Raw genomic sequence first — 14,640 nt, forward strand, 5'->3', positions numbered from 1 at the left:
GTATAATAAAGGGCCTTGAGGATGCATTATATTGTATACTAGTAGTAAAGCCCGTTGCATTCTGAAATACAATGGGCACTAGCTCATGGTTGCTGTGAGTTTAGTGACTCAGTTGGAAGCTGGCAGCCCTAAGAGGAGGTCTCTCTGTGCACAACAGTCTTGACCCAGATCAGGTTCAAGCACACCTAGGAAGTGTGGAATTCCAGGAAATCAAACTACATCTATCTGGCAACCTTCCCTCCTCTCTGCAATGTTTTCTTGACCTGAAATAGGTCAAGGGGCTGCTATGTGGCTGGTTAGGTGGCTGCAGAGGCATTACACACTTTGGAGGCCCCACTTCCAAACCCAAGGAATATTTCCAGACCAGGGACAGCCAACCTCCAGGTGCCCATCAGCAAGGTAGGTGAAGGGCACTATTGGCCTTACCGAACATGTCACCCAAGTACAAGGCTTTGCTTTTCTCTATAGCAATGAACTGCAGTGACCCACTTGGACCAGAGACGGTAAAGAAAGAGTCTGAGGAACACAAGCTGACGTTCTCTCTGCCCCCAACAAGCAGAGTTATTTAAAGTCATATTTTTCTTGGTCCATGAAAGAATCTTAGGATCTGACTTAAAAAATAGTAATGATCACAGAGATAGATGTCCACAGCTTCAAAACGACCGTGTAATGCGTTACCTAGTGCAGAGATCCAGAATGGATAAAGCTCTTTGGTAAGGAGGGCATCATCTATCTCAGATAGGAAACATTTCAGCGTCTCCGTAACATCTTCCAGCCGATTCGTCCCCGCCCTCAGCTTCACGCTTCTTGCGTCTTTTTTGAAGCGTTCCAGAAGGTCGCATACATTTGAGGGATCCCCTCTGTTCAAGTAGATACGTTTGCTACCCAAACCTTAAGAAACAGAGTGTATTTTTTTAAAAAAACTAAGAATTAAAAAATATCCAGACATCTGAGCATAAAATATTTTGTGCAGGAAAGAAAACTATTACACAAGAGACACATTAAGAGTGAGGCTGTGATTCGGTGGAAGAGCCTCTGCTTTGAATGCAGAAGGTTCCAGGTTCAATCCCCAGCATCTCCAGTTAAAAGGACCAGGCATGATATGGGTGATGTGAAAAACCTCCTCCTGAGACCCTGGAAAACTGCTGCCAGTCTAAGTAGACTATAATGACCTTGACTGACCAGTGGTCTGATTCAGTCTACGGTAGCTTCATGTATGTACATGTATGCACACATAATGAATCAATAGAGACATGAACACAGCTAGAGGAATAGATTCTAAAGGACCTACAATGCTGCGAGAGTTTTCCACTTTCCATATAAATCTGCCTCTGACGGATCCCCAGCGGCACCAGAGTAGACATCATCCTAACTATGTGGGAACAGCTCACCTGTGGGACACTCTCAAATTGCTAGGGCTAATTTCACACACTGGATGAGGCATTTTCATCAATGCACTTCAGCAATTGTTTGCAAGTGGATTTTCCTGTTTTGCACAAAGAATTGCTAAAGCACAATGAAAGTGCATTATCCAACTAGGGTGAAATTAGCCCAGGAGAATGCTTATGTGTTCCAAACATGCAAGTATGTGTCTCTTTTCCACAGAATAAGTACATGCTCACATACTACAAACACAGTGGGATGAATCTAACCACCCTCTAAGTAGTATCATTTCAACCTTCCTGCTACTTCCATGGCTCTTCTTCTAACCAAATCTGTTCGAGATAGCTTCCAAAAGTTGAGCCGAAATTATTTTAATAAATAAACTTTACTTCGTGCCCTGGTAGAAAAGGAACAGGATCCACCCCACTGTTGTGTTATTTTAAACATTCACACTGCCGGAATCAACTGCTCCCATGCACACCTGAAAGCACCTCCAAGGATTCTTCTGTGGCACATATTCAATTCTAACAGGGCACTGGCCAGACCACCATTGCCCATGTGAAGGTAGCGCACACCCTGCAATAAATCCAGGGCCACTACATGGCTATTAGCTGTAGAAAAGAGCAAGATCCCAGTAGCACCTTAAATACTAACAGAGCAATAGTGGAGGTCTTCCAGGGAACCTTGGACCACCATGACTGATCTCCTCATGAAGAAATGTCCACATTCACTGGAAGACTGTTGATCCACCACTACTTGCAGTTTCTGCCTTGCAGACATCATTGCCTCTCCATCTTAGAAGGCGACTTCAGACCGAGTATGTAACAATAATCGATGCCTTTTTTCTGGTACAATAGATCATATCCTACATTTAACATGGGGGGGAGGGGGTGGATAGAAGCTCCTTATGTTTCTCAAGATGCTCCTCTGTTGATTTCCCAAACTGTTCTCCCCATCAGATGAACTTTGCACTCACTTCAGCAGTGATCCCCAACCTTTTTATCACCGGGAACCAGTCAATGCTTGACAATTTTACTGAGGCCCGGGGGGAGGGGTAGTCTTTTGCCGAGGGATGTTGCTGCCGCCTGAGCCCCTGCTCCACTTGCTTTGCCACCGGTGCCCCTGACTTCCCACCAGCCACTGGGGGGCACTGCCAGCAGCAGCTGCACAGTGCCACGCCAAGGGGGAGCCCCAGCCATGGCGGCCGCTGGAGAGCACCAAAGGTGAGCCAGCAGCAGAGTGGCAGGGCAGCCCCCGAGGCAGCAGCTAGGGAGGAGGACGAGGAGGAGCCACTGTCTAAAACCGGCTGATCTATGGACCGGTACCAGTCCCCAGACCAGGGGTTGGGGACCACTGCTCTTGAGTACACGTGTTACAGCTACACACCCAGAAAGCTGGCCACAAAGCATACCCTTTCCAGACAACTGCGCAAACCCAAGCAACACACTCAGAGATAGAGGCTTCTCACAGACTCCGTCCGGATGCATCTCCGGTGTTTGGAAACTAACAAATGTTCTGCTCCACTTACCATACTGTGTAACAAATGCAATACAGCTGTTCACTATAATGGGGACGTCGTTTTTGCTGAGCTGCTGATCTTCTAACACGTTGCCATCTGTACCTGCTGCTTTTTCAATTGCGCTACGCCAGACTGTGAAATCCAACTTTGTGTGTCCGTGGATGTATAATGTTCTGCAAAGTTTTTTTTTTTTTTTTTTGGGGGGGGGAGAGAGAAATATTTTGAAAAGAGCAATAAGAGGGAAGAGCGGAGACACTCGTGCCTAATTCAGTGAAAACAATCTCATGCAAATGTACGAACGCAAACCCACTGAACAGCTTGCGGAAAGTAAAACAGATGCAACGTTTCTAGAGCAGTGAGGCCTCTCTAACACTGTCTTTGCTGCAGTCAGCCCAAACATAAATATTCCTATTGAAGGTTCAGATTTGGGCGGTGAGGGGAGAGAGTTTTGCGGGTTTGAAACCGATGATGGCTATGCTCAGTACTGATTGGCTGGGTCTCCGGGATGTCGTTAAGAAGTTTCCCTCCCTATAGTCTGTGGAGCGATATTATACCTTTGTACTTTCTGCTCTTGTGGCGCAGGGCGGTAAGGCAGCAGACATGCAGTCTGAACCTCTGCCCATGAGACTGGGAGTTCAATCCCAGCAGCCGGCTCAAGGTTGACTCAGCCTTCCATCCTTCCGAGGTTGGTAAATGAGTACCCAGCTTGCTGCTGGGGGGTAAACAGTCATGACTGGGGAAGGCACTGGCAAACCACCCTGTATTGAGTCTGCCATGAAAATGCAAGAGGGTGTCACCCCAAGGGTCAGACATGACCCGGTGCTTGCACAGGGGATACCTTTACCTTTACCTTACTTTCCGCTATGGAGAGAAAAGGTTCATGAGAACACTCTGTTCAATATGAGATTGCTCTCCAAATCTACACCGCTGTTGGAATCAGTCAAGAGTAGACTATCAGATACAGAGGGCCTACAAAATGGTGCTCTTCCACCAGGCATATGGTTGGGGTCAAAATGGGCCCCCCTTCTCCCCTCTCCCCTTCCCTCCAAGGGGAAATAAGATTTTAAAATAACTAAATAACCCTACTAGTTTAACTTGGCAGCTCTACTCTTATCTGGTAGAAACAACAACTACTGATTACAGTATTACCTGAGACTTTATGTGTGTGTCTCTCTCAAGTTTATTCAGTCATTTGAGTCATGCAAATGATAGTTATACAAAGAACAAGGGTAGTCAAACTGCGCCCCTCAAGATGTCCATGGACTAAAATTCCCATAAGCTCCTGCCAGCAAACTTGTAGTCCATGGACATCTGGAGGGCTGCAGTTTGACTACCCCTGGACTAAGAGCAATAAAGTTATTTAACAATCAATTAAAAATTGCTAAGATTAAAATATCACAAATGAATACAAGATTATTACATGTGTAGATTAAAAACAGACATCAAAATTAATAATATCATATTTACCATTAAAGATACTGGGCACTATATGGAGAGGGAAGCAAACTAAGAACTGCAGAAACAGAAGATCACATGGTTCCCTCTAGTAATCAAAATTATTTACCTATACTTTACTATCCTTCAGTCACTCTTGCTAGTCTTAATCTAGTGGAGATATAAAGAAATTTTGCTACCATATGAGAAGTGGTTGGAACTTTATCCCTTAACAGAAATCTTACTAAGGTGTCACTATTATATGAGGGTAGAGATGAATGTTTAGCATAATTTGACAGTGGACGGAGAATTAGATTGTCCCTGATATGGGCAAGATAAAAGTTTATGTGAGATTGTCTCAATTGGGTTAGTACTGCAGAGGCCTAAATGCATCTCCAGTGGTCGTCTGCAGAGCCTGCCCTCAAAAAGAGCCAAAGGAAATGCATTAAAACGTGCTCGAGAAAATGCTCAACAGTATTTTGTTATAGATTTATTTTATTTATTTATATTTATAATACCGTCCTCCCTTTCGGCTCAAGGCCGTTTGCAACTTTTGGAAAGCAACACACTACAATAAACATCTAGACTCAAATATAAACATATTTAATAGTGAACTTGTTTCAAGCAATTTGTAGTTTGACATTCCCTAAACAGCTTTTCAAAGTAATGAAAAATCCTGAAATTCAATGTCAAGAAGACGTTGCTGTACAACGGCCTTGGATGGTTTAAATCCAAGTTCTATAAGTTCTTCTGGATCAGGTCACTGTCTTGATTACCTACATTAATCGTCAGCCACAGTGCTTGCTCCGGTTAGCCGATTCAAGCCCAGTTTAGATTATTCAGGCTGTTGTGTTTGCAAAAGTGCTGTGCATTCAGTCTAAACAAGGAGGCTTCAATGTTCCTCAACAATGTTCTGCATTCTCACAATATCTGCCGTGAGTCAGATTGTCTTTGGTGATCTTACTGAATTCCTCATGAGACACCTTGCAAGAGACCAAGTCTTGCGTTATGAATACCATGATGCCGATATCACAAGGACTATTACATGCCTGTAAAACCCAGGCAATCATGAAAGATAGCAATGTTTATCTGTATCCTGAGATGAAATTCTACCAAATTTATTAATTCAATTAATTAATTAATATCAATGTGTTAAAACTAATTCATTTGAATCCAATTCAATTTTAAATTTGGACATTGGATAGCTGTTTATCAACATAACATTATGACTTCTCTCTGCCTTGTTGTTACCCACCCTGAGCCAACTGGGAAGACAGGCTAGAAAAATAGAGTTATTATTATTAAGATGTACACATTCACATGAAAGTTTATATCCAGAATAAAACTTTGTTGCATTTAAAGGTGCCACTGGACTCAAACTTTGTTCTGCTGCTTCAGAGCAACACGGTGACCCACCTGAATCTATCATAATGAAAACAGACATTAAAAATAATAAAGAGGAGTTTGTTTTTATATGCTGCTTTTCTTGCCCAGAAGGAGTCTCAAAGTGGCTGACAATCTCCTTTCCTTTCCTCTCCCCACAGCAGACACCCTATGAGGGAGGTGAAACTGAGAGAGCCCTGATATTACTGCTCTGTAAGAACAGCTCTTTCAGTGCTGTGGTGAGCCCAAGGTCACCCAGCTGGCTGCATGTGAGGGAGTGGGGAATCAAACCTGGCTCACCAGAATAGAAATTGGTGCTTCTAAACATTACCCCAATCAACCGATTCACATTCTATCCTGACTGCTTAGGGACAGGTGCTGGAACTGACTTCAGCATTCTTCTGCTGAGTTTTGCAGTTGGACAATTTTAAACAATTTCTTTTTTAAAAAATCTTACATTTGTCTGATTAGCAACATACTTCTAGTATTAATGCCACCCCGCAAACAGCAGGACAACTGCTTTCAACTCAGCCATGAAGTCCAGTGCAGGTGTTGTTGATGAAGAAGAAGAGTTGGTTTTTACCCCCTGACTTTCTACCTTAAGGAGGCTCAAAGTGGCCTGCCATCACTCCCTACAACACATACCTTTGGAGGGAAGTGGGACTGAAAGAGTTCTGAGAGAACTGTGACCGGCCCAAGGTCCCCAGCAGGGGGAGAAGAGGAGAATCAAACTATTTTCTCCAGAGTAGAGTCCTGCCACTTTTCACCATTCCCCCATGCTGGAATGGATGTCAAAGGGTTTATCTGAAGTCTGCTCAAGATGTGAACATTTTCGACTTGGCTGGGCTAGCAAGAAAATACGCATGTGGCTGTTTCCCACATCGAGCACATTGCTTTGTAGAATCAGCCAAGAGGCATGCTTTTTAAGACTCATTTCTAAATCCATGTGTTCTGGCACCTTTCCAAAGGTACCTCACTCTGGGAGAAGTAGAGGAAAAACAAGCTAGAGTTTCCATTTCAGGCTATCATTTCTCAAAAAAAGAAAGAAAGAACTCAAAACATTACCCTCCCGGAACCCCCATAATGTCATCGCTTGAGAAAAGCGTATAGTACAGTGAACAATGAACCACTGCACCGTATGGAAACAGGCAGGATACTCACACACTGGACAAAAGGAGAGAGTGTTGCAAAAGCAATATATTCCCAGCCATAGAGGCAGCCATTGTAGCCAGATAACATATATTTTTGCAAGGATTTTGCAATTCTGAATTCAAAAAGTGACGGGAGCACTGGAGCGGTCTCTTTGTGACTTTCAATCAGATGAAATGAACCCATCTTCAAAGCCCAATGTATAGGCAGGGCTTATTTGCAGTGTTGGGGAAGGGAGCAGGGGGGGTGGAGTTTAGGTTCTGTAACATACTTTGCCAGTAAACAAGAAATCACTAGCATCAGAAAAGCATCGGAAATCAGTTATGGATTCGGTTGTTTGTTCTTTTCAGGTGTCGATCAAAAATGTTAGGGGAGAGGAAGGAGGAAAGCTCTGAAAACACTTTTTCCGGTCTGTCTCATTTGCAGAAAAAGAAGAAGAGGTTGTTACGCTCTGCTTTTCTCTATCCCCAATGCGGCTTACAATCCCTTCCTCTCCCCACAATGGGCACCCTGTGAGGTCCGTGGGGCTGAGAGAGTACTGAGAGAACTGTAACTGGCTCAAGGTCACAGTTCTTGTGGTAGAGTAGAGAATCAAATCTGGTTCTCCAGATCAAGAGTCCACCGTTCTTAACCAAGAAGAGGAAATAGCAGCATAATTTCGCCTCAAAACTGTAGAATGTTCAGCAACTCATCAATGGAACAATGTCTGAGTCCAGCAACACCTCGAAGACCAATCAAGATTTATTCAAGGTGCATCGCAAGCACACATTCTCAGATACACTGAAACAAAATTTCTTCAACCGTTACATATCAGTAGAAAGAGGGCGGAGGCTTTAATTGCTCGGAAGGGAGTTAAATGTTTCATTGTATCTGAACAAGCTTATACCTGGAATAAAACTGAAAGGGGGTTCTAGCAAGGGTCTTTGTAGACCCTTGACTAAAGAATGCTACACTCCTATCCGGGATGGTGGTCTTCTTCTGCTGAGCATGCAACTTTGGGAGGGATGCACATGGAGTGGTGAGGGAGGGAGGGAGGGGACACCCGTCTAGCCACCCAAACCAGCCAGTTTTATTACGGTCATAGACGAGCATAAGATGATACAGAACCATCCATTAAAACCAGGAATTAAAACATCTTAAAAGATAACAGTAGAAAATAGAAAAGGTAGATAAACACAGCTGTCCAGATTCATTTAAAACAGACCATTCCATTACAAATTTTGATCGCTGCTGCACAGAACTTGGCAACTCTATAAGTTGTGTTATTTTCTATATCTGCAAGCAGCAGAGAAAAGTAAAATTCTCCTGAGCGCCCTGGGAATCTGCCTAGCAACGGAAGAATTAGACTAGTTCGAATCTCATTATAGAATTGACTTTGAAAGAGAACATGTTCCATGTTTCTACATGTCCAGAGCCACAGAACCAAACCAGCCAGAACAAGCCTGGCAATCAATGGAGTGACAGATGGCACAGTCCGATCGCCCTCCCATGCCACGGGACGTCATCTTTGTTCCGCTGTCTCAGACCAACTCGCCTACCTGCTTGAATCTATCTCACCGCTGGACTGATCTTCGTTTAATGGACCATTCACTGAAAAATGTATCCCACCACCGCCACCATTTCCCCTTACCTCCCTTTCTCGACCAGAAGCAGAATGTCTATTTTTTCTCCGTTTTGAATAATACTGCTGATAGCTGGGGGGAAAAACGAAACCAACATTTGCAACTGCCTAATAAACTTTAAATAGCATTTAAAGAGCCAAGTAAGCCCCCTGAATGTTACACTGCGGTCCAGTGTTTGAAGCTAGACGTGTGGGTTTTAATAGCCATTAGTCTCTGGGTGAGAATTCACTGGAAGCCAACAACTAGTAAAGATGAAATAGGCAACCCTTCTGTAAGAGCCATAAGGAAGATTAGTAAGGCAATTAATGTGGTCCCTGCTAAAGACGTTAGAGGGCAAAGTCACCGAGGATAATTTGGCTTTTGGGCAGTGAATAAATCTGCATTAAATAGGCCTCCTTCCCCAGCTCTTTACGAAGTAGAAGGTTTGGCCAGGAACACACAGTGGGCAGCGGATCTGTCGTGTTTAGCGTTTGGGCTGCTGGAATCGCTTCTGAGAGGGTGACCAAGATCGAGGGAATGGAGAAATGAACACTTTTAAGATAATACGTTTCCACCTTATTGAAAAACACTAATAAATTGAGTAAAAAAGCTTATTTTTACAGAACTCCATTTGAAAACAGAAATGACTGATTTCACCTTCTTGTGCTTTCCCTATGCCTTAATGATGCTATCAAGGATTAGAATTTAAGAGGTGCAACCTCCCAACAGCTACTGGATAATCAGTCAACCAGGTATTGTCTCCTGCATCCCCATCCCCATGACATTTGGTAGAATCAGATCAGCTATGCATTATCTGTATTTTCTTTCTTGGATGTGGCCTGATTACCAAATGCCAAAGAGAGCCCAAGGAATGGGGAAAGGGAGACAAAAAGGAAGGCATGCCCACATCAACCAAGAAAATCTAGAAATCTTTCAATTTCTGCAAGACACCCTAAGCATATTCTTACTTCGTGTAAACCTCAGTAAATCCAAACTAAGGAGGACTATGAGGAGATGCTGGGTATTTGGAGATGAGTTCCTTAAGGCTGGGGTCCCCAATGAGGTGACCATGGTGACCATGGCAGCTGCCGACACCTTTACTAGTGTCCACCAAGAACTTTTAGGAAGAGAGTAGGGTCAAGTTGGGCTTTTGCCCAACAAGACTTCTAACTGGTTGTGCAGATTTTTGTTTTTAAAGTGTTGTTCGGAAGTTAGGGGGAAAGCCACATTGTAGGAAAAGGAATTTACCACAGAATTTGCTTGGTTGATGTGATTTCTTTGACCACATGACTGGAAAAGGGCAGGATGGAGCCTCAGGGTTCCATGCCTCTCCAGGAATGTCTGAACTGACCCTCCATTAATGGAATGAAACTACTTGCTTGGCACAAGCAGTGACATCTCCCATGTCATCTGCTCACTCATCCAGATCACTCCTGTGCTGCTGTTGAAGCATTGTATGTATGTATGTAGGTACAGTATTTGCTGGCGTATAAGACTACTTTTCCCCCCTGAAAAACATGCCTCCAAGTGGGGGGGGGGTCGTCCTATACGCCGGGTGCACTTCAGTACTGTAATGTAATGTAACAAATTCTATATTTTGAGTGGAAATGTTGGGGGTCGTCTTATACGCCCAGTCGTCTTATACGCCGGCAAATACGGTATGTATGTATGTATGTATGTATGTATGTATGTATGTATGTATGTATGTATGTATGTATGTATGTATGTATGTTTTTATATTTTTATACCACCCTTCCATATGGCTCTGGGTGGTTTTAGGTTTTAGGTAGACCCATTTCCTACAAAGCACCTCTAAAACAAATATTTTTTTTTAGAAGTCTTACTTAACTCCTGGAGCCTTCTTAGATGGATCAAATCCTTTTGAGCATCTTCTAGTTCTAGGCAGAAATGCAGATTAGACTTTTCTATTGCAAACCAGCCTTTTTTCCAGTTGTCAAGGTTATGACAGTCTTTGTAATACAACTGGCCAATCACATCATAATCCCGGCCCAGCAGATGCCTGGCCACGTCAGGTACAAAGTGCTATTCAAAAAAGGAAACAGAAAAATAAAGCGCACGCACAAACACAAGAAGGAAAACATTGCAATTTTAATATAATGTTTAGTGTTTTGCTAAGTAAAGTTCAGGTTAGATTCCACGACCACCCCTGCCTGTTTATAGAAGTCCTCAGTGCCCAATTACCAGTATGGATGTGTTAGCCTGATCTTTTCAGATCTCTGAAGCTCAGTAGGGTTTAGCCCTGGTCAATATTTGGACGGGAGCCCACAAAAGCAGGGGTAGTCAACCTGTGGTCCTCCAGAGGTCCATGAACTACAATTCCCATGAGCCCCTGCCAGTGTTTGCTGGCAGGGGCTTATGGGAATTGTAGTCCATGGACATCTGGAGGACCACAGGCTGACTACCCCTGCACAAAAGCATTCCAAGGGTTGCTACACAGAGGCAGGCAATGGCAAACCACTTCTGAACACCCCGTGCCCTGAGAACCCCACCAGAAGTCACCATAAATCAGCTGCAACTGGCCAGCAAAAAAGAAAGAATACTCAAGCAATCGCCCACTGCCTTGCCACCAAAATGAGCAACAAATCACATGCAAACTCAGGTTAGCCATCACAGCTACTGTGCAGCATCAAAGCTACTCAGTACCACTTCAAGTGGCAAGATGCAGATATCTGAGGCACAGCTCACATCTGATCGAGACTGCCAAGAATGGAATATTCATTGGCCAAATGTGTTCAGTGTAAATTCCCAGAGGCTAGGATTTACTGGCCATCTCTGGGGAGGATTACAAAAGAACATTGGACATTGAAGGGCAATGTCCCTTCAATGAATAGAAAAGGGAAAGATGTACAGGTGGCAAGATGCTGTTGGTGAAAGAAAGCAATGACACTCAGTCCCCTCAAGGATTGCCCATGTCTCTCCAAAGGAGAGGAACATCACATAGGAACATCAGCACTAAGCAAAATGCAAAGTTGTTCACAAACCAAAAAGAATAACATGATAGCAATTGCTTCTTAAGTGCTCTACCAGCGTTTTCAGGCACATAGCTGCATTAATATTTATTTTACTTAGCCCATTTCTGTGTTGGCTCTACACGATGCAGCTGTCCAGGGTGGTCTCACAATGCAAAGGAATACCAAACAATCAAATAACAATTACAATTACCCAGAAGTGTCAAATTGCACACTTCTAAGCAGCTTCACCATGAGAAATCTTCAGCATGACCATTTATGCACTGGAGGTTTCATGCTGGGATGCAGGCTGGAGTTTTAGTCCTGGCAGGTTGCCCCACTTCTTCCTGCACCCACACGGGGGAGCATTTGGCCTGGTGCACCTCATCCGCTCCCTATTTGTGCTCCTGCATGGGAGCTGGGGTAGTGAAGTTCCCAGTGCATAAACGGTCCATGAGAGGCCATAATGTTCCATGAATAATGAAACCATTTTGTTTTTATGAAGTCATTTAAAACAAACAAACAAACATTGTTGATTTATTGTGTAGTTCCATTACACAACTGTATTCTCTAAACTTTGAATTCACCTATCCCACGGCCTTAACATTTATTTGACTCAAGATCCTGAGATAACCAGGCTGATTTCCAGTTAACACAAAGTCTTCTGGTTTAAGTTGAACAAGAAAGAAAAAAAGAACATCAACGCTACCTTGGCAATCATCTGGGTCCATTTTCTTTGAGAATCTGCAGCTTCAGCACCAAACAGAAAAACACGTTCTGACAGTAAGTAGATTTCAAAGGTAAATATAGCTCTAAAACCACCAAGGACAAGAAGAGTCAGTTTTATTTAGGACAAGCTTTCTAACAGCGAAACAATAGTACAGCTCTGATCTCCCTGCTTTTCATTCCTATTTTGATCAGGTTGGGGTATGGAGGTGATTTTGTGTGTGTGTGTGGGGGGGGATAACTGGTTATATAAGCTGCATCTGCTGAGCTATTTAACTTTTATTACATTAAAAGACGCCAACTGACATATATGTTAGAACATCATAACAGCTGAATTGATGAGCACGGAGACGGAAGTGGGGCAAAGATACAAGAGGTTGAATTCATTTAAAATAAGAGGTACATTTATACCAGATGTGGTTAAGTCCAATGGCTAGTCCACTGGTAGATCTAGCATTTGCCCTGTTTCCCTGTTTGAGGGGTTAAAAAAGAGAGAGAGATAGAAGCCTCTAAACCAGGGGTAGTCAAACTGAGGCCCTCCAGATGTCCATGGACTACAATTCCCAGGAGCCCCTGCCAGCGAATGCTGGCAGGGGCTCATGGAAATTGTAGTCCATGGACATCTGGAGGGCCGCAGTTTGACTACCCCTGCTCTAAACCAATGTGGGCCACATTTAAATTCTGGTCCACATTTGGTATCTTTAATCCTGAATGGAAAATCTGGCGCCTTTATCTCCCCCCCCCCCCCCACACACACACACTCCCACACACACACAGAGTATGTAGCCCTCCTCTCAAATGCAGAACTGGAACGGAAGATGAGATGGATCTCACAGTATAGCGCCATATATGCTTTGCATGCCAAACCAATGGCAAGATTGTGATCAACGGACATGGGAGGCACAACTTAGAGGTGTGATCAATAGGCATCGCCCTTCATGCTTTAGGCTTCCAGCTGAGATTTAAGAGCACATGTACATCCTTTAATCAAATGCCTCTAAAATTGTCTCCATCTTCACTGCAGACACCTCCAATATGTGCAACACAGATTGCCAATACGTGTTTTGCAATTCACACATGTTGCACAAAGAATGTGCTATGAAGAAGAGTTGGTTCTTCTGTGCCGCTTTTCTCTACTCGAAGGAGTCTCAAAGCGGCTTACATTCGCCTTCCCTTTCCTCCCCTCACAACAGACACCCTGTGGGGTGGGTGAGCCTGAGAGAGCCTTGTTATCACTGCTCGGTCAGAACAGCTTTATCAATGTTATGGAGAGCCCAAGGTCACCCAGCTGGCTTCATGTGGAGGAGCACGGAATCAAACCTGGCCCACCAGATTAAAAGTCTGCACTTCTAACTACTACACCAAGCTGATACCCAGCAATAATGCTGATTTTTTCCCCATGACTGGGAGAGAAGGAAAATTTCAGGACAGCTATCCAATATCTGTCACCGTCCAAATCTGCACTTTGAGCTGCTGCTTAAAACCTAATCTTCAAATTTATGCGCACAGGAGACCTGTATGTAGGCTCTATGCCTAGGGCTGTGTCAAGTGACCAGTTACAAACAGCCCTTCCCCCTACTGACATCCCCGTTCATTAAACCACAGGACAGAGAAGATGGAGACCAACAAAGATTTATTCAAGGTGTGAGCTTTCGTGTGCATGCACATTGCCTCAGACAATGGAAGTGTGTGTGCGCACGAAAGCTCACACTTTGAATAAATCTTTGTTGGTCTTAAAGGTGCCACTGGGCTCAAATTTTGTTGTGCTACTTCAGGCCAACACAGCTACCCACTTGAATCCATGCAGGTAACAGTAAAGGAAAAGAAATGGCATTAAGCCCATTAGCAATCTCATATCCTCTGGAATAACTGCATTTTTATACAGGCACCACAAATGTAAAATCTACACCATCTAACCATCTTATTTTTCTTTAATGTTTCCAAGAGGTTGGCATTTTTTGCAGTGTTAAGAACTCCCTGAGTCCCCGAACTGACTGCATTTGGAAGGCGACATATCTAAAGAGAGGTTTGGGGCCTTTTTAAAGATGAACGAGAACTTACCCTGCATGTAAAAAGGAGTCTGCCTTCTGAATGACAAGACAGATGACTTCACGGATGTCAATCATCCCGTTTGGGAATGCCGTCTTCTCGTTTTCATAATAGCTCAAAAAGCCACTTTCCAGAGTGCACCACCTTTTATTACAGTCTGTGTATCAGGAGTTCAAAAGGCAGAGGGCAAAGAGGCAAGAATTGAAAGACAAAAGAGAAAGAAACGAAAAAAGAAGTGAGTGGCAGATCGCAGCCCCCTCCCTTTACATTACTGAGAATCGGCACATCTATGAAGAACTTAAATTTCCCATTCTCATGTAACAAAACCCTATTGGTTCAATTAAAAGTAATCTAATATGAGGTAACTGTAGCAACCTGGATTTGAGCTTCTGTATCGTGAATATCCCTTAAAGGTGAACAAAACAAG

General features: G+C 43.6%; 1 protein-coding gene across 3 annotated transcripts in view; it reads right to left on the minus strand.

Moving 5' to 3' along the window:
* Positions 1-14,640, minus strand: part of ARAP2 (ArfGAP with RhoGAP domain, ankyrin repeat and PH domain 2) — a 135,429-nt gene that overhangs the window by 48,171 nt on the left and 72,618 nt on the right. For all 3 annotated transcript variants that reach the window (XM_077301656.1, XM_077301654.1, XM_077301655.1), the window contains exons 16-21: positions 14,226-14,370; positions 12,148-12,250; positions 10,314-10,512; positions 8,499-8,562; positions 2,912-3,075; positions 679-891 (exon numbers count right to left, since the gene is read on the minus strand). In XM_077301656.1, the coding sequence (XP_077157771.1) occupies positions 679-891; positions 2,912-3,075; positions 8,499-8,562; positions 10,314-10,512; positions 12,148-12,250; positions 14,226-14,370 (888 nt within the window). The remainder of the gene's footprint in view (positions 1-678; positions 892-2,911; positions 3,076-8,498; positions 8,563-10,313; positions 10,513-12,147; positions 12,251-14,225; positions 14,371-14,640) is intronic.

Source organism: Paroedura picta, chromosome 10, assembly GCF_049243985.1.
Source record: "Paroedura picta isolate Pp20150507F chromosome 10, Ppicta_v3.0, whole genome shotgun sequence".
Taxonomy (NCBI): Eukaryota; Metazoa; Chordata; class Lepidosauria; order Squamata; family Gekkonidae; genus Paroedura; species Paroedura picta.